At 41.5% G+C, this 19,547-nt stretch overlaps 2 protein-coding genes across 3 annotated transcripts in view; both read left to right on the top strand.

Annotated features, from left to right (window-relative positions):
- Positions 1 to 148: 148 nt before the first annotated feature.
- Positions 149 to 8,319, top strand: LOC135504629 (prostaglandin E synthase 3-like). Of its 2 annotated transcripts, none has more exons than XM_064923364.1 (8): positions 149 to 365; positions 3,514 to 3,627; positions 3,908 to 3,977; positions 4,112 to 4,210; positions 4,386 to 4,523; positions 4,656 to 4,712; positions 7,060 to 7,087; positions 7,240 to 8,319. In XM_064923364.1, coding segments are annotated over exons 1-8 (528 nt in total). In that variant the 5' UTR covers positions 149 to 363; the 3' UTR covers positions 7,260 to 8,319. The 2 variants fall into 2 exon arrangements, with proteins under 2 accessions (XP_064779436.1, XP_064779437.1); XM_064923365.1 differs by having other exon boundaries at positions 150 to 365; positions 4,386 to 4,475.
- An 8,950-nt stretch (positions 8,320 to 17,269) lies between these two features.
- Positions 17,270 to 19,547, top strand: part of LOC135504630 (bromodomain adjacent to zinc finger domain protein 2A-like) — a 42,381-nt gene continuing 40,103 nt past the window's right edge. Inside the window, 2 exon segments of the mRNA XM_064923366.1 lie at positions 17,270 to 17,449; positions 19,403 to 19,532. Coding sequence (XP_064779438.1) covers positions 17,423 to 17,449; positions 19,403 to 19,532 — 157 coding nt within the window. The 5' untranslated portion in view covers positions 17,270 to 17,422.

Below are 19,547 nucleotides of genomic sequence, written 5' to 3' on the forward strand. Positions count from 1 at the left end.
TAGTGGCAACTCCTCTCTTGCTGCTGAAAACAAACATTTGGGCTAGTGTTCAGGCCTTGCCGTAGATGTTGAGTAGGTCACTGGGCTTAAGAAAATGTGACTCGACCTGGCAACCCTGCTCGTGAAGGCTCTAGAAACGTCGAAGGCGCGGTAGCTGCGTCACAGCGTCAGGTCGGATTCAGAGTCCTCGAGGTGTAGACAGGGTGGCCTTGCAGTGTGTAGAATACAATACACAGTTCTGTAGTTCGCGCACACTTTTCTACAGCCCATTGAAACGAAATCCCCACAAGGACAGTATTCTAAATTGAATTGTGTATCCCCAAGGAGACGGCGATCACAACGGAATTTGACATACAACAAGACATGTAAGTTTGAGGAATGGCGAGCGCGTGCTCCTGTACAATTTTAGCCAGCAAAAGGACGCTAGCGCCAGTAGCTAGCCAACGCCGTTGGGTTCGTTATACTGCTAGCTACCTAGCATACCAACATGCTTTTGCGAAAGACGGGAGGAACACCTAGCGATGATGGGCCTTCTTTCATAGTTTTCTGTTAACTACCAAGCTCATTTACAATGCAAGTTCATGAGAATGCCAATGACCATCATTTGATAACTAGCGCTAGCCAACTTAATATTTACTCGTTTTCTGTTTACTCAGTCCCTTTTGGCTAATGGGAATTTTGCCCATTAGTAGAAACTGACTAGTTAACTATCTAGCTTACAGTAACGGAAGTTGGCCTGCTAACTAACGCGTTAGTGTGGTCAAGTGCATGGCTCCGCATGGCGTGTTTTCCTGTCCATGTTCCAGTGAGCTAACGCTAGCTAACTAGCCAGGTAGCAAAACATATTCTACAACTGATTAACTTTATTAACTAGCTAGATTAGTTAGTATATAGATCAATCACCATGGGTTGGCCTTACCTATCTAGCTAGTTAGCTTACGTTAGCCACAGAACGGAAACCCATTCACGAGATGTAACGTTAGCGTTCAAAGAGCTCTATCTAGCCTAAGTAGCTAGCCAGCTTAAGAGGATTTATATAAATAATGAACGATGCATCGTTTTGCGGGAACGAAATGTTTATTCATACCGTGCAAATGGTTAGATAATATCCAGTTGCTCTCAACAAAATGAACGACTGTTTATCCTACTGCTGACTGTAGCTGTAAGGAAGCCAAGCGAGATTGCTAATGATACAGCATGCTCATTGTTGACTGTCCTTAATAGAAGCTAACGTTACGTGCATTCGGAAAGTATTCAGGCACGTTGACTTTTCCCACATTTTATGTTACAGCCTTATTCTGAAATGGATGGGGGGAAAATCCCCCTCACCTGTACACACACACACACACACACACTACTCCTTAATGACAAATCTATAACTTGCCTGTAGAAATGTTTTTAAAATAAAAACAGAAATACCACATTTGCATAAGTATCCCGACCCTTTGCCATGAGATTCGAAATTGAGTTCAGCTGTATCCTGTTTCTATTGATCATTCTTGAGCTGATTCTACAACTTCATTGGCATTCTCCTGTGGTAAATTCAATTGATTGGACATGATTTGAAAAAGCACACACCTGTCAACAAACTGAAAGGTCTCACAGTTGACAATGTCTGTCAGAGCAAAAACCCAGTCACGAGGCCGAAGGAATTGTCCATAGAACTCAGAGACAAGGTTGTGTCAAGGCACAGATCTGTAGGAGGATCCCCAAACATGTCTGCAGCATTGATGGTCCCCAAGAACCATCAATGGTCCCCATCATTCTTAAATGAAAGAAGTTTGGAACCACCAAGATGCTTCCTAGAGCTGGCCGCCCAGCCAAACTGAGCAATCGGGAGAAGGACTTTGGTCAGGGAGGTGACCAAGAATCTGATGATCACTCTGACAGAGCTCCAAAGAACTTTCAGAAGGACAATCATCTCTGCAGCACTGCACCAATCAGGCCTTTATGTTACTGTCCAGACAGAAGCCACTCCTCGGTAAAAGGCAGATGACAGCCCACTTGTAGTTTGCCAAAAGGCACCAAACGACTCTTAGACCATGAGGAACAAGTTACTCTGGTTGGGTGAAACCAAGATTGAACTATTTGGCCTGAATGCTAAGTGTCACATCTGGAGGTAATCTGGCACCATCCCTAAGGTGAAGCGTGGTGGCAGCATCATGCTATGGGGGTGTTTTTCAGCGGCAGGGACTGGGAGACAAGTCAGGATCGAGGCAAAGATGTACTAAGCAATGTACAGAGAGATCCTTGATGAAAACCTACAACAGTGCTCTCAAGACCTCAGGCTGAGGGTGAAGGTTCAGCTTCCAGCAGGAGTGGCTGTGCGACAAGTCTCCAATGTCCTTGAGTGGCCCAGCCAGAGCCCTGACCGGTCGAACATCTTTGGATAGACGTGAACATGGCTGTGCGGCGATGCTCCTCCTCCAACCTGACAGAGCTTGAGAGGATCTGCAGAGAAGAATGGGAGAAACTCCTCAAATACAGGTGTGCCAAGCTTGTGACTCGAGGCTGTCTAAAGTTCTTCAAAGTACTGAGTGCTTTGTCATTATGGGGTATTTTGTATAGATTGAAGGGGGACAAAAACAATTTAATCCATTCCAATAAGGCTGTAACATAACAAAGTGGGGGGGGGGTTCAAGGGGTCTGAATACTTTCCAAATGCACTGTAAGATCAGCTGTATGGTAAGAGAAATTACATTTGCATTGGGGCTTTTCTAATCCAACTGTAACAGAATCACATGAGAGCAGGAAGTAGTTAAATTAATGAAAAAATTAAATGTTTTTAAATGATCACAGTTGAGTTTGCACAGTGAACTTTGCATATGTGTTTGGCATGACATAATGCCAGTTTTGAAGAGCTATTGATGTTTCAATCGGCTTTGACATAGCATCAGTATATTCCATCCTCTTTTGACTGTGTGGCTCAGTTAGAGCATAACGATCACCGCTGGGATATCTGCTTTGGACAAAAGCGTCTGCTAAATGGGATATATTATTATTATTATTGATATGATCACCGTGAATCTGTTGACAGCCGGGTTGCTTTTTAATAAATGCTCAGCCGTTTTCCATTTTGGAACCATCTTGCCTTTACTGTACTCCCAGCAAATTGATGCCTTATTGGCAACCTGATACACCTGTCTTTGACGGTGAGCCTTTGTGTCACAACTCGCAACTGTGTCCCATCTGCTCCATGCAGGTGCTTCACAGCCGTTTGTCCCCACCTCCCACTGTTAGTATCACTGGGGTAGGAGTTACCCTTGGGTACAGCTGTAGGATCAGTGTAATGATTTAGGGTGATTTGCATGCAGTTTGCGATCCAAGACAACATTGCTGGAAAATACCAGCAGGAGATTCTCCCTCTCTAGTGATGATGGATACAGTAACTTTTGCTATTCTGATTCTACTGAAGCCAACCATTCTGTCCTGCGGGGGGGTTGCTTTTCTCAATTCACAAAATATTATGTAGTAGTTTGGCATTCATTTGAGTTTCTTGATCTGTGTTTCCAGGCATCCAGCGACTGCTAAGTGGTATGACAGACGGGACTCCGTCTACATCGAGTTCTGCGTAGCGGACAGCAAGGATGTCAAGATCAATTTCGAGAAAGCAAAGTTTGCTTTCAGGTGAGTTATGACATCTGTCAATGGAGTTTTAAAGAAAAAGTTTGCCAAACTGCTCTGGGCATTTGAAAATCCTTCTAATTCATTTTAAATATGTGCTCCGGGACTTTAGCAACTACCTAAGTAGATTTTAACCCTCCCACTTTGGGCTGAATGTGTCGGGGCCCACTTTGGCTTGTGAGTGCTACTTTCAGAACTACTGGTTAAAAAGTATACATAAGTACCGGAGAATCCATTTTAAGTCAAATTTATGCTGAATTCTTTTCACCCCTCCCTTTACCAGTTGTCTTGGAGGAACTGACCAAGTCAAACACGAGAATGAAGTAGACCTTTTCGAAGCCATTGATCAAAATGTGAGGCACTCAATCACTTCCTTACATTGTCACCCTGTCCTCGGGACGAGGTACAGATCGCATGAGTTATAAGTAATGGAACTTAATTTTGCGGAATGAAAGTGTTCATGTATCTCTTGTACACACACACACAGGAATCCATGCACAAACGCACAGATCGGTCAGTGTTGTGCTGTTTGCGAAAAGCAGAACCTGGGAAGCCGTGGCTGAGGCTAACAAAAGAGAAGGCTAAGGTCAGTTCTAGTGTCTAATGTATTTGCCATATATAGTTAAATAAAAATTATGTGCTTAAGTATTGGTTGATAATTGATTTCGGAACACGCTGAATTCTAAATGCATGTAAGGAGGAAGATGACCTCCAAACGAGCATCTGCAAGCCTTTTTGTCATACGTGTTATCCCTCAACAGCTAACTTGGCTCAGCGTCGACTTCAACAACTGGAAAGACTGGGAGGACGATTCGGACGAGGAGCTAGGCAACTTCGATCGTTTCTCAGAGGTAGGAGATGGGGATATGGCGTTCAACACACAAGAAGCAATGGCTAAAGTAAGGGCCCTAGGGCAACTGGTGAACTTGCTCTTGATTGCTGTATGGATGGTTGGGCCAAGACTGTACAAATGAGTACATGGCAGCAAGATGATATTTGGCTCTGACTGTTCTTTGTGATTCTGATTGCAGATGATGAACAACATGGGAGGGGAAGATGACCTACCTGATCTAGATGGTGCTGATGATGTAAGAGCTACTCTGGAGTTCATTCTCTTTTTCTCCGTTTCACTTTACTTGACTTTGTACAAAAACACAATGTCATGTGCCTCTTGTGTATGGGCTTCCTAATGACTGATCAGTCCCTTTAGAAGAATGTGTGGGGGACAATATGTTCAAATCTTAATTGCGACGGTCATATCAGCGAGTCACACAAATTTCCCCAGGTGGCACTGTTGTCACTAGGTTTCTCCAGTTGGTTGCATCAGCCCATGATTTGGTTGCACCAGTTTTTCCTGCGACAGCATGCAATAGAGAAAATTAGTAATCGTCTTTATAAAGATATTCAGTGCTTTATTAACCCTTCTCCCACAATTTCCGTGGCACTGTGGAAATCAAATTAACGAAGAAAAAAATCCATCATAATCCCTGTTTAAGATATGTTTTTTGAGTGGGGTGCGTCCACAAATCGCCCTGATCACCAATCGTCCAGTTTGGCCAAACTATTATGACCCCTCTGTGGAAAGATGAGACTCTCACGGAGTCACGGGACTTGTCTGAGATCAGTACAACTACTGATGCCAATTTCTGTATGTATCGTCCAAACAATTTGGCCGAGACACTACGAACATGTACATGTGGTTGTTTTGCTCTAGGACAACCATAAGGCTCACAAGACTCGTCTGAAGGTCCCTAGTACCAGTTTAAGAAATGTATGGGAGTACAGTACCTTCGGAAAGTTTTCAGACCACTTGGCTTTTTCTAGATTTTGTTAAGTTACAGCCTTATTTTAAAATGGATTAAATAAATACAAATCCTCAGCAATCTACACACTACCCCATAATGGAAAAGGTGAAAACGGGTATTACTATTTTTATTTCTAAGAATTCAGACCCTTTGCTATGAGACTTGAAATTAAGCACAGGTGCTTCCTGTTTCCATTGATCATATTTGATATTTCTACAACTTGATTGGAGTCCACCTGGGGTAAATTCAATTGATTGGATGTGATTTGGAACGGCACACACCTGTCTATATAAGGTCTCACAGTTGACAGTCCATGTCAGAGCAAAAACAAAGCCATGAGGTTGAAGGAATTGTCCATAGAGCTCTGAGACATGATTGTGTCGAGGCACAGATCTGGGGAAGGGTACCAAAATAATTCTGCTGCATTAAAGGTCCCCAAGAACACAGTGGCCTCCATCAATCTTAAATGAAAGAAGTTTGGAACCCACCAAGACTCATCCTGGAGCTGGCTGCCGGGCCAAACTGAGCAATCGGAGAAGGGCCTTGGTCAGCGAACCAAGAACCTGATGTTCACTCTGACAGAGCTCTAAAGTTCCTATTCCAGAAGGACACCATCTCTGTAGCACACCACCAATCAGGCCTTTATGGTAGTGGCCAAACAGAAGCCACTCCTCAGTAAAAGGTACATGACAGCCCGCTTGGAGTTTACCAGACGGTACCGAAGACTCTCAGACCATGAGAAACAAAACTCTCTGGTCTGCTGAAACCAAGATTGAACTATTTGGCCTGAATGCCAAGTCTCACGTCTGGAGGAAACTGGCACCATCCCTACGGTGAAGCATGGTGGTGGCAGCATTATGCTGTAAGCATGTTTTTCAGCGGCAGGGACTGAGAGACGAGTCAGGATCGAGGCGAAGATGAACAGAGCAAAGTACAGAGAGCTCTTTGGTGAAAACCTGCTCAGGACCGCAGACTGGGGCGAAGGTTCACCATCCAACAGGACAATGACCCTAAGCACACAGCCAAGCAACGCAGGAGTTGCTTTGTAACAAGTCTCTGTATGTTCACATGTTAGCTTAGTAGAACCCAGTTTCCAGATTTGTTTGGCAAATAAATCTCTATTGAACAAATCTTTACGCACTAATCTAGGTTCGATTCACCACCTGAGTAAGTACAAACTCAAATGCTAGATTGCTAACTAATCACTAACTCTTCAGTAGTGACAACCGTATAGCACAGGATAGCTGTTTTCACCGTAATTGGATTTTGAAATGTTATACAGTCAGAAGAGATTCTCCCAGAGCATTATTCCCCCCCCCCGGGAAGGGCAGTGAGTGGCCCACTTGTCACCGCAGCAGTCCCCAGCCAAACAGGCACTGGGCCATGGCAGATACTTTCATTGCAGGAATCATGAAGATAATGCTCTTAACTGTTTTTGAGCAAATCAGGGTTTTAACCTAACCCCTTAGAAAAATAGGAAGTTTTGCATGTAGAATGTGCAGCTCGCATCCATACGACCAAATACAAATTGAACTTCCACAGCCAAGTAAACGGGTCGCAAAATGCGACTAAATTGTAGTCAGGAGCTTTTCATATGCAACTTCTCATGCTTATTTCTATTCCTGTTTAGGATGAGTCTGCAGATAGTGACGATGAAAGTAAGTGAAATGTTTTCTCATCACACTGAGATTTCTAATAATTTTTATACTCTGACATCCCTTAACCCAGAAATGTTAAGTGCTATCCGAAGTATATTGTTGTTTTTATCACATGGCCATTTATTTACTTTCCATTATTATTATTTTCCCAGAAATGCCTGATTTGGAATGAAAAACCTCAAACCTGGAAGAGGGATGGAAGGAAGAATCAAACTATCTTGAAATTGAAGACTGGGGGAAAAAAATCTGTACAGATATATGAGTCGGTAGCCATGTTTAAATCCATAGCCTCTGCTCCAGAGCTAATTTCCAATCAGTCCACTTAAGGTTGATATGCATAGTGTTGTACAGAGTAGCAGTCTCCACTTCCATTTGCAGTGCTGCACTCTTGGCGTGTCCTGTTTTTACTATTATTAGATTAAGCATTCATGATTTGTTACGGATGTACTGTATAGTCATCCTCAACCTAGAAAGCAATACATGTGAAGAGATTGTCAAGTGTAATGAAAAGTAATTAAACATCTGTTTTATCCTCCCCCACAAGGTTCTGTGTTAAGTTAGTTGAGCAGTGTACCAGAACAGTTGAACATTTTCTGTTTGGTTCCCACTTGTGAGCCTCCCTCCCCTGTGGCATATAGATAGTGATCAGAGAAACGGTTCTGTGTTTCAGTAGCTTAGCCTTTACGCTTACATGTTTCCCTTTCTTCCTCACCTGTTATGTCGCAAACAGTTTATCAATGTTATGTTCATTTAGATTTAAAATGTTTTGGAATTCATTACAGGCATCTGACTTGATATGTTGCTCCCCACTTTTTGTTATTTGACTAATCCTGTATTACTATTTGCGATCCAACAGCATTTGCGTTATTCATCACACATTTACGCAGGAATAGAGCATACACATTCCTATTTGTTTAGGCCTTTGTAAACATCTGGATTTGTCTTGTACCCTAAAGAATATTCCATCTGTTTAGAGTTTTGGCAGTTAAAATATCCCTTGTGTGGGGAGTGGGTTGTTGATATGAGATGGTAAACTTGTATAATGACCAAATTATATTTGCACTGTCAAGAAAATGTAAGTCCGGGGAGATGAATAGAAGCGTCGTTATTGGTGTGTATGTCAACTTGTCAGGTTATCACAGGCTGAAGAACTTAAATTGATGTTGAATTGCAGTGGATTTTTTAATTTTTTATTGTCTACGTCTTTTTAATAAACTAAGACTCATGTTTCACACGGTGTGTGTGTTTTGAAGACTGTCTATGCGTGTCAAAGCAGTTTTAGGGTGCGACATGGCTACTGAAATACATGAATCACTGTTTTTCCAAAACCATTTACCAAGAACAGGCTACTGTATAAAGCTGTATGCCTCAGCCTCCAGACATATTTGGACAGCTGCTCGCTGAAGAAGGAAAATAAATATCCTAGAAATAATTCTGCTCCGTGTTCAATATCTATCACCAATAACGTTATGAGCACTTGGGTGCACGCTTGTTTCCCCCCAACCTTGCACTTTTAAATAGGCTACAATAGCCTGTACTAATTAAGCAAAAAAGGTACAAGGGAGTGTGGTACATTGATGATATACCATGGCTATGGGCTGTTATTATGCACAACGCAGAGTGCCTGGAGGTATTTTTGTAATTGTAACTTTAGGGATGACTAAATTCATGTGAGTTGTATAGATGTAATTCTAATTGAAAACAAGTCTAAGTGTGTGTTAGTAAATTCACTCTGGCTATCTTATCAGATTTCAGATGTCCAATAATCTGACACGCAGAATACTTGATGCAATCAATCATCAAGTTTGCAGACTACACAAAATAGTTGGCTTGATTACCAAACAACGACGAGACAGCCTACAGGGAGGAGGTGAGGGCACTCGGAGTGTGGTTTCAGGTAAACAACCTCTCACTCAACATCAACAAAACAAAGGAGATGATTGTGGTCTTCAGGAAACAGCAGAGGGAGCAGCCCCCTATCCACATCGAAGGGACAGCAGAGGAGAAGGTGGAAAGTTCCTCGGCAAACACATCACAGACAAACTGAAATGGTCCAGTGTGGTGAAGAAGGAGCAACGGCGCCTCAACCTCAGGAGGCTGAAGAAATGTGGCTTGTCACCCAAAACCCTGACAAACTTTTACAGATGCACAATCAAGAGCATCCTGTCGGGCTGTATCACAGCCTGGTACGGCAACTGCACCGCACTCAACCGCAAGGCTCTCCATAGGGTGGTGCGGTCTGCACAACGCATCACAGGGGGCAAACTACCTGCCCTCCATGACACCTACAGCACCTGATGTCACAGGAATGCCAAAAAGATCATCAAGTAGGATTGCAAAGGGTTGGAATCTTTCAGGGAAAATGGGAAGTAAAGCCAGAGAATGAGGAATTTTGCTGAAATTCATCAAAAACGTTAGCTTATAACAGTGAACCTTTTTTTGTGGGATACACATAAGGCAATTCTAGGTCTTATGGCATATTTTGGTTAAACTATCCCTAATTCAATGGAATTGCAACCCTCTGCATGCACAGTGAATTCTTCCATCATGTGCAGTGCACTCTTCCATCACATGTACAGCTGATTCTCAAGATCTTGCACACTAATGAGATGCTATTGAGCCCACACTACTACACTGTCTGAGCCAATGACAACATGCTTTCTGGTAAATTTTGATTACAATACTGGGTGGGGTGAATATATTTTATTTGACATGATTTTTTTTGTTAACTAGTAAATAGTAGCCTACAGCAATGTGTGTTTCAATCCTTTCTAACTTAACAATTTCTGAAAGTTAGTTTTTGCTACCATGTGTGTTTTAGCTTGCTTGAGCCTGCTAACTGAGAAGTGTTAATGTTTCATAAAAAAAATTATCTTACAAAGGAGTTGTTTAATCTAACTGCTTAACTATTTGTACATGGAATTGTATCTGGTTTTTCTCTCTCTAATCCCCCCCCCCTAATCTTTACAGGAAATTGTCACGGGCACTATCTGATGTGTAGAGACATTTCGCTGCAGCTAATGTAGAAGGAAAGGCTGTGTACATTTGTAAATACTGTGCCAAATCATATGTGATTCTGCAACAAAAATGCAGAATCATCAGGCCAAGTGCATAAAGTTCCCTCAGCGCTCACAACAAGCAACCTCTGACAAAAGTCCCTCTGCTTCTATTCGAGGTGTAAATGATGAATCAGACACCTTACCGATAGCAACAGCTCATGGTCCTCCTGAAATCATATGTTTTTTTGCCTCAATGGAGGAACGTAGTCAGAGAAATGCTGATGAATGTTTTGCTCGGGCTGTGTATGCAAATTGTTAAACTCTGATGCTCACAGGCAATGTGCATTGGAAGAGATTTCTGAAAGTTCTTCGCCCAGGATACACCCCTCCAACCAGACATGCTTTATCTACTCATTTGCTGGATGCAGAGTTCAAGTGAAGTTCAAGCAAATCATAGACATAGCAGACTATTGCGATCATCTCTGATGGGTGGTCGAATGTTTGTGGGCAAGGAATAATTAACTACATCATCTCCACCCCTCAACCAGTATTCTACAAGTGCACAGGCACAAGGGACAACAGACACACCGGTCTCTACATTGCAGATGAGCTGAAGGCAGTCATCAATGACCTTGGACCACAGAAGGTATTTGCACTGGTGACAGACAATGCTGCGAACATGAAAGCTGCTTGGTCTAAAGTGGAGTCCTACCTTCACATCACACCCATTGGCTGTGCTGCTCATGCATTGAATCTGCTCTTCAAGGACATCGTGGCACTGATAACAATGGATACACTCTACAAGAGAGCCAAGGAAATGGTTAGGTATGTGAAGGGCCATCAAGTTATTGCAGCAATCTACCTCACCAAGCAAAGTGAGAAGAATAAGAGCACCAGTTTGAAGCTGCCCAGCAACACCCATTGGGGTGGTGTTGTTGTCATGTTTGACAGACTCCTGGAGGGGAAGGAGTCTCTCCAAGAAATGGCCATATCACAGTCTGCCGATATGGACAGCCCCATGAAGAGGATCCTCCTGGATTATGTATTTTGGGAGAGAGTGGTAAACAGCCTGAAACTCCTGAAACCTATAGCAGTAGCCATTGCATGGATTGAGGGAGACAATAACATCCTGTCTGTTATTCAGACTCTGCTTGCAGATGTAAGAGAAAAATCCGTACTGTCCTGCCCACTTCACTGTTGTTTCAAGCAGAGGAAACTGCAGTTCTGAAATACATCAAAAAGTGTGAAGAATTCTGCCTGAAGCCAATACACACTGCAGCTTACATGTTGGAGCCCAAGTATGCTGGCAAGAGCATCCTGTCTGGTGCAGAGATCAACAAGGCCTATGGTGTCATCAATACCGTGTCTTGCCACCTTGGCCTGGATGAGGGCAAGGTTCTTGGCAGTCTGGCGAAGTACACTTCCAAGCAAGGGCTTTGGGATGGAGATGCAATATGGCAGTTGCGCCAACATATCTCATCAACCACCCGGTGGAAGGGACTTTGTGGATCTGAGGCTCTTTCCCCTGTTGCCTCTATCATCCTCCAAATCCCACCAACTTCAGCCACCTCAGAGCGCAAATGGTCCTTGTTTGGGAACACACACACACACACCAAAGCACGCAACAGGCTGACCAATACAAGAATTGGTGGCCATCCGGGCAAATTGGAGCCTGACAACAAGCCATCCTCAACAAGGTTGGAAAGTGACCGTGAAGATGAGGCCTCAGAGTCTGATCTTCAAGAAGTGGACATAGAGGTCTAGGGAGAAGACATGGAAGCCTGAGAGGAACACAACCAAAGTTTTAGATTCCAGACTATCATTTTACAGATGTATGTTGAAAAAGTTTTGGGTAGATGATCATTGGGGATCATTCAATATTCCCTTTTGTTGTTCAGTGAAATCATCCTATGTGAAGAGTCAACTCATTTCATTAAAGTTCAATTCGTAACGAAATTGTTGTTTTTATTTATATTGGACGGATTTAATCATTTGCAATTATGTCTACTTATGATAAGGTAAAAGGTTTATGTTTCTGTCTCCATACAACATGGTAAATATATCCAATGCAAAAAACATTACATTTAAATGATATTAATATTAATTTGCATATATTCCCGTTAATTCCCACGGAAAGTTTCCACCTCTGAATATTCCCCAAAATGTGCCACCCTATCAAGGACAACAACCACCCGAGCCACTGCCTGTTCACACCGCTACCATCCAGAAGGCGAGGTCAGTACAGGTGCATCAAAGCCGGGACTGAGAGACTAAAAAACAGCTTCTATCTCAACACCATCAGACTGCTAAACAGCAATCACTAACTCAGAGAGGCTTCTGCCTACATTGAGATCCAATCACTGGCCACTTTAATAAATGGATCACTAGTCACTTTTAAATAATGCCACTTTAATGTTTACATATCTTACATTACTCATATCATATGTACATACTGTATTTTATACCATCTATTGCACCTTGCCTATGCCACTCATCCTTATACTTATATGTTCATATTCTCATTCACCCCTTTAAATATGTGTGTAGTTGTTGGGGAATTGTTAGATTACTTGTTAGATATTACGGCACTGTCGAAACTAGAAGCACAAGCATTTCGCTACACTCTCATTAACATCTGCTAACCATGTGTATGTGACCAATAAAAATGTGATTTGATTTGCGAACACGCAACACCCGTTGAATATGACAGGTGTCAGTAATAGTCGACAATAAAACGTAATTGAATTGTTGCCAGCAGCACAGTTAGTCACCATTGCTCTAGATAACATGAAAACAGCCTCACCAGCACTGCTAGGGCAAGTAAAATGGTCATAGTGAGGTGTTCTCTCATTTGTATCTGGAATTAGCTATCCAACTTTGCTTGGGTGCTTGACTGCTGTTGTGAGGTCAGAATGCTCGGATCAAACCTACAACCCTACTCCTCAGACAAACGAGATTGTGATCTGAACGCTCTGAGAGCGAAAGACACTGGATTTACGAATGGACAATGTGACAACTCTCTGAATTTACCAACGGATAATCTGACAGCACTCTGAATTTACGAACGCCCAGAGCACACTTGCACTCCAGAATGAATATACAAACACACCCTAAGAAGCGGTTGATGTGTTCAATGTGAGCTATTTTTTATGCCTCCCTTGCTTAAGTTCCGTTTCAGCTTCTTTTACTTTCGGTTTTGTACACCAGCTGAAAATACAATACTTTATTGGTTATGGAAAATATATTTCACTGCGGTTTAGATGGTACAATGATTCTCTACACTATACTTCCTTGTTTTGTGACATTAACGGAAATTAGGCGAATTATTAGAATTTTAGCAACCAGGAAATGGCGGATTGATTTCTGCATAGAGCATCTTTAAACGACAACCTCCCATCTCAATACTATCTCATCATCACTTCCTGTTGCATTCTGACCACACACTTTGCGTTCTCATGATTCCGAGGGAGACATCCCGTCGGGTCCTAGAGCCGCTATTTGCATTCGGTATTGAATGAGAGTAATTAATTAAATAGTTATGCCATGAAAGCTGTGGAAAACGATTAGCAAGTGTGAGACGAGAGGAGGTAGTGCGTTGAAAAGGGTTAATGTGAAATGGCTTAATGAGAAAGCAATAGTTATCGATTAAAAATCAGTTTCTTTTGAGTAAACAATATTATCAAATAAAATTGTATTTGTCACATACACATGGTTAGCAGATGTTAATGCGAGTGTAGCGAAATGCTTGTGTTTCTAGTTCCAACAATGCAGTAATAACCAACAAGTAATCTAACCTAACAATTTCACAACAGCTACCTTATACACACACGTGTAAAGGGATGAACAATATGTACATAAATATATATGAATGAGTGATGGTACAGAATGGCATAGGCAAGATGCAGTAGATGGTATCGAGTACAGTATATACATATGAGATGAGTAATGTATGGTATTGTATATATGTATGGTATTTGTTTTATGCTTTTCTTGAATGTGCCCATTTTGTGAAATGAAACTCTGGCAAAACTGAAGATTAAATACAGTGCATTTGGAAAGTATTCAGACCCCTTGACTTTTTCCACATTGTTACATTGCAGCCGAGTTCTAAAATTGTTTTTATTTTATTTTTTATCCCTCAATCTACACACAATACCCCATAATGACAAAATCAAAACAGGTTATTTGACATTTCTGCCCTTTACTCAGTACATTGTTGAATCATAATTGGCAGCGATAACAGCCTTGAGTCTTCTTGGATATGACACTACAAGCTTGGGACACCTGTATTTGGGGAGTTTCTCCCATTCTTCTCTGCAGATCCTCTCAAGTTCTGTCAGGTTGGATGAGGAGCATCACTGCACAGCTGTTTTCAGGTCTCTACAGAGATGTTTGATCGGGTTCAAGTCCAGGCACTGGCTGGGCGACTCAAGGACATTCAGACTTGCCCCAAAGCCACTACTGCATTGTCTGTGTGCTTAGGATCATTGTCCTGTTGGAAGGTGAACCTTCACCCCAGTCGGAGTTCCTGAGCGCTCTGGTGCAGGTTTTCATCAAGGATCTCTCTGTGCTTTGCACCGTTCATCTTTTCCTCGACCCTGATTAATCTCCCAGTCCCTGCCACTGGAAAACATCCCCACAGCATGCTGCTGCCACCACCATGCTTCACCGTAGGGATGTGCCAGGTTTCCTCCAGACATAACGCGTGGCATTCAGGCCAAAGAGTTCAATATCTTTGCTTCATCCGATCAGGGAATCTTGTTTCACATGGTCTGAGAGTCCTTCAGGTCCCTTTTTGCAAATTACAAGGGGGCTGTCATGTGCCTTTACTGAGGAGTGGCTTCCGTCTGGCAACTCTACCGTACTGGCCTGATTGGTGGAGTGCTGCAGAGATGGTTGTCCTTCTGGAAGGTACTCCCATCTCCATAGAGGAACTCTGGAGCTCTGTCAGAGTGACCATTGGGTTCTTTGCGACCTCCCTGACCAAGGCCCTTCTCCCCTGATTGCACAGTTTGGCCAGGTGGCTAGCTCTAGGAAGAGTCTTGGTGGTTCCAAACTTCTTCTATTTAAGAATGATGGAGGCCAATGTGTTCTTGAGGACATTCGATGCTACAGAAATGTTTTGGTACCCTTCCCCAGATCTGTGCCTCAACACAATCCTGTCACGGAGCTATAAGAACAATTCCTTCTACCTCATGGCTTGGTGTTTGCTCTAAAATGCACTGTCAACTGTGGGACCTTATATAGACAGGTGTGTGCCTTTCCAAATCATGTCAAATCAATTGAATTTACCACAGATGGTTCTCCAATCAAGTCGTAGAAACATCAAGGATGATCAATGGAAATAGGATACACCTGAGCTCAATTTTGAGTCTCACAGCAAAGGGTCTGAATACTTAGGTATTTCTGTTTTATTTTTATACATTTGCAAAAAAAATCTAAACTTGTTTTCACTTTGTCATTTCGGGGTATTGTGTGTAGATTGATGAGGAACATTTTTTAATGAATCAATTTTAGAATAAGGCTGTAACGTAACAAAATGTGGAAAATGTCAGGTGGTCTGAATACTTTCCAAATGCACTGTATATTATGTGGTGTAACTTGTTGTGTCCTACAGAGCAGGTTTTTTGCTGCAGGATTGGATAGTCTTTATAAAAGTTCAATGATGTTTTGCACAATGATAAAGTGTGTGTCTGTTCAAATGTAGGCCACTGTAGAACACACTTCCAAGAATTAGACAGGTGCAGGGTTCAACAAATGTCATGAAATTAATAGAAACACCTGCACGCAGTTATGTTACCAAGAATTTTATTGCAATAAAATAAATTCATGAAAGCCTAGAATGTAGGTTGTTCTATTCCTTTAATATAATCTATGTTCTCATTCTGGAAATTTGCCTAATTCATTGTAGGAGATGTAGTAGCCTATTCCACAATATTGCAAAATTAAAACATGAATTTAATTAAAAGGGATTTGCTTCGGGATTTTGGCAATGAAGCCCTGTATCTACTTCCCAATAGTCAGATGAACTCATGGATACCATTATGTCTCTGCATCCAGTATGAAGGAAGTTAGAGGTACTTTCGTGAGCCAATGCTAACTAGCGTTAGTGCAACCATTGAAGTCTATGGCATCTACTAGCATGCTAGCTGATACCATAGACCTCTGGGTATTGCGCTAATGCTAGTTAGCAATTGCACTAACTCTTGTTAGCAACTTCCTTCAAACTGCACGAAGATACATTTTTTTATTCAAGAGTTCATCTGATCCTGGTGAAGTAGATAATGGGCTTCATTGCCAAAATCCCTAAGTAATCCTTTAACAGAATCATTTACCATGAAATGTTAGACTTATGTAACAATGTAACAGGAAATGAATAGGTTAAAATTGCAGTGTATAAGTATATTAAAAGTAGCAGAGCAGCACACATATGCACTACACTGAATTTGCAGGCCTTCAACACAAAAACCATATGGTGTGAGAGACCACATCCCTACTTTGTAGTGGGCTATCTTTATAAAAAAAATGGCACAAACTAATCTCATGATGTCCATACTCGAGACAGTCAAGTTTCAACTTTATTTCTCCCAGAGGACAATTTATTTTAAAGCAGATGAGCACTAGACAATAAAAACATAAAATCCACATGGATCTGAATGAGGGTAAAATGAAGATGTCACAGCGGTCCACCCCTTAATTTCATGCAAAGGAAGCTTCAATCCAGTTGTAGGAGTAACATGTTTCTCCAGACAAAAACTTAAAATGTAGATGGTTTGAGTGCTGCTGAAATTTGTTTTGCATGTAGCTGAACGTTTCAGGTCATGCACTTTTAGCTTGGAAAATGCTCAATATGGTCCCCGATGACAGTGAAATGTGGGAAATGTGTGAGATGACAGGCCAAATACATTTGTAATCTGAAATAGCACTGTGATAACTATTTTCAGTGCCAGTAGGTTATGTATATACTCTGTGTCTAGTATTATACCAAATATACTTATCTAACTCGGTTTCCCATACTCATTTGTGTTTATACTCAAATTCATACGTACTTTTAATTACATTGTATTGATCCATACTTCCATTTTTGTGTGTAGCCTAAGTACATCAGATGACAAGTGTAATTTTATGATAGTTCGGCGGTAGGACCCAGAGCTCACCAGGCTGTGTACCCTCCATTCACTTCCTCATGCGGCTCGATTTCTTTCTCTTCTGTAATCATGGCTGCGCTCAAACACCAGCCATGTTTTCTAATTTGAAACCCAAAGGTTAGCGAATACCTGTTTATTATTTACATCGCCTGTACCATATTTGTTCAATCGGAGGATCAAAGGCACCGATGCCTTTGAAATCCAAGGATTACAAGGTTAGGCAGTTTTAATTACATTTTATGGCGAAAACTTTTGTTTGTGAGGATAATGCTGTCTCACAATTTCTAAGGCAACTAACGTTAACGTTACAGCAAAAACAATGAGTTTATTACCTTGCTAACAAAGGAGCATCCAAAATGTTCAGTAACGCAAACAAGAATGAGACTCCAAGACGACCTACTATGTTTCGATTCTCCATAAGTTTTATTAGCTAATGTAGCTAGCTACCCGCTGTGACTTATTAGCTAACTAGTTTTACACTACGGTGTAACTTCAGTTGCTGATTTATTGTAAATAACCTTGAATTTAGCGGTATCTTATAGGGTGTCGATTGTTGAAACAACCAGCAAATTCTAGAATGTAAACCCGATTGCATTAAATGTAACTAGCTAGCTATATCTCACCTCACGGCATCATTTGAGGACTGTTTTTGTTGCAGAGAAGGACATGAAATCAGATGTTAACTGCGCCCGGTGTTGCTAACCAGATAGGCCTATCTCGCTGGTTGGAAATGACGTTATTTAATGAGCTTTAGCCACTTATCTACTAGCGAGTTTTGAATTAAAGTTATGTAGATACTGTTGTACACACACGAACAAACGTTAGCTAGTCAATATATCGACAATACCAAAACGAAACGTGCTTAATGCAACTGCTCGAGCAATTTTGTTATTGAATTTCACCAACATTACAAGCACTGTTAAGCCCTTTTTTGTTTTCGTTGACCGTTTTGATAAGCAACTGGATAACGTTAGCCACTGTAGCTAGATGGTTTAGCTATATTGACCTAGCTAAGCTAACAAGCGAACATATACATGAATCAACTTCAGCTGGACACGTCAAAGTAGCTAATGTTATCATGAAATAAATGTACAATACTTTTTTAAATTAAACATAGCCATGGTGAGAAACCAAAATGTTTTTGTTTTTTTAATCAGAGGGCTACATTTCGATTTACGTCGACGAACACTTAGCTAGCTACACAGATAATCTTGGTAGCTCGTTGATCTGTGGATGAGAGAAATTCAGGTCCATCCAAGGGGGTGATATCCGCGAGCGCATGGTCACGTGTGGCAGTTAGCCTAGCCAGTGTGAGATGGTAAGCAGAATGATCTACAATCGAATAACATTTTTATGTCATTCGAAAGTAACTAATAAATGACTAACTGCTGTTTTGGTTATTGCATTACCCACATATTTGTGATATGGCCCAAGCATGTCGGTTGCAGTGAGCTACGGTAGTATAGAACGCTAATGTTTTCAGCTAGCTACTAGTGTTAGTTAGCTCTTGGTGCTAATGTTACTGTTTATCGTGGGATGGATGTTGAAAAACGCAGTTAAACATTTGGGTTTACGAATGGTTTGACGTTTCATACAATATGTACTTGTAATCTACGACATACCTTTTTTTCAACTTGTGGTTATGTTGAAAACATATTTCTCAGACCAAAATATTGTTGTTTTCCTGTTATCAAAACGGGTCCGTTGTGCTTTAGCTACGGTGGATCAATCCGTGGCGTTCATTGTCCATTATTTTGTTGGCCAGGGCATCCCCTTCGCTGCTCTAACTGCGACATTTCTAGGGAGCTATGGGAGGGCAATGTTTGATAATTAATTCCACACCGTGTCATCCATAGTAGTCCATCTCAGGCTTGCCAACGCCTGCAGTTCTAACCAAGTAATATTAGTGTATGGATCTAGCTAGCTACTTTGTTTTTAAAATAACATACAATTTTCTATTTATTTTATACTACACACATTTTATTTTTGAAAACCATCCATTGCGTGTGTATTCTGCTTACAAGAATAGCCTATTTATGAGACAGCTGCATGGAATCTGTGATTTAAAAATATATTATTTTTTGATATACAGGTAAAATATTTTTTTTTCTGGTTTCTTTGTTTGTTTCTCCTCATGACTTGTGGTCTGTGCTACTTGTCTTTCTCAGATGGAGTCAAACAACCATTTCAACTATGGCAGCCACTCCTCCGTGTCTGCTAACTCAGGACTGAAACTCTCCTCAGGGGATTCTCTCTATTCTAACAGGTCCTCCATGAGTTTCCCTCCACAGGGGAAGAGTGAGTACCCCTCTA

This window comes from Oncorhynchus masou, chromosome 18 (genome assembly GCF_036934945.1).
Source record: "Oncorhynchus masou masou isolate Uvic2021 chromosome 18, UVic_Omas_1.1, whole genome shotgun sequence".
Classification (NCBI taxonomy): domain Eukaryota; kingdom Metazoa; phylum Chordata; class Actinopteri; order Salmoniformes; family Salmonidae; genus Oncorhynchus; species Oncorhynchus masou.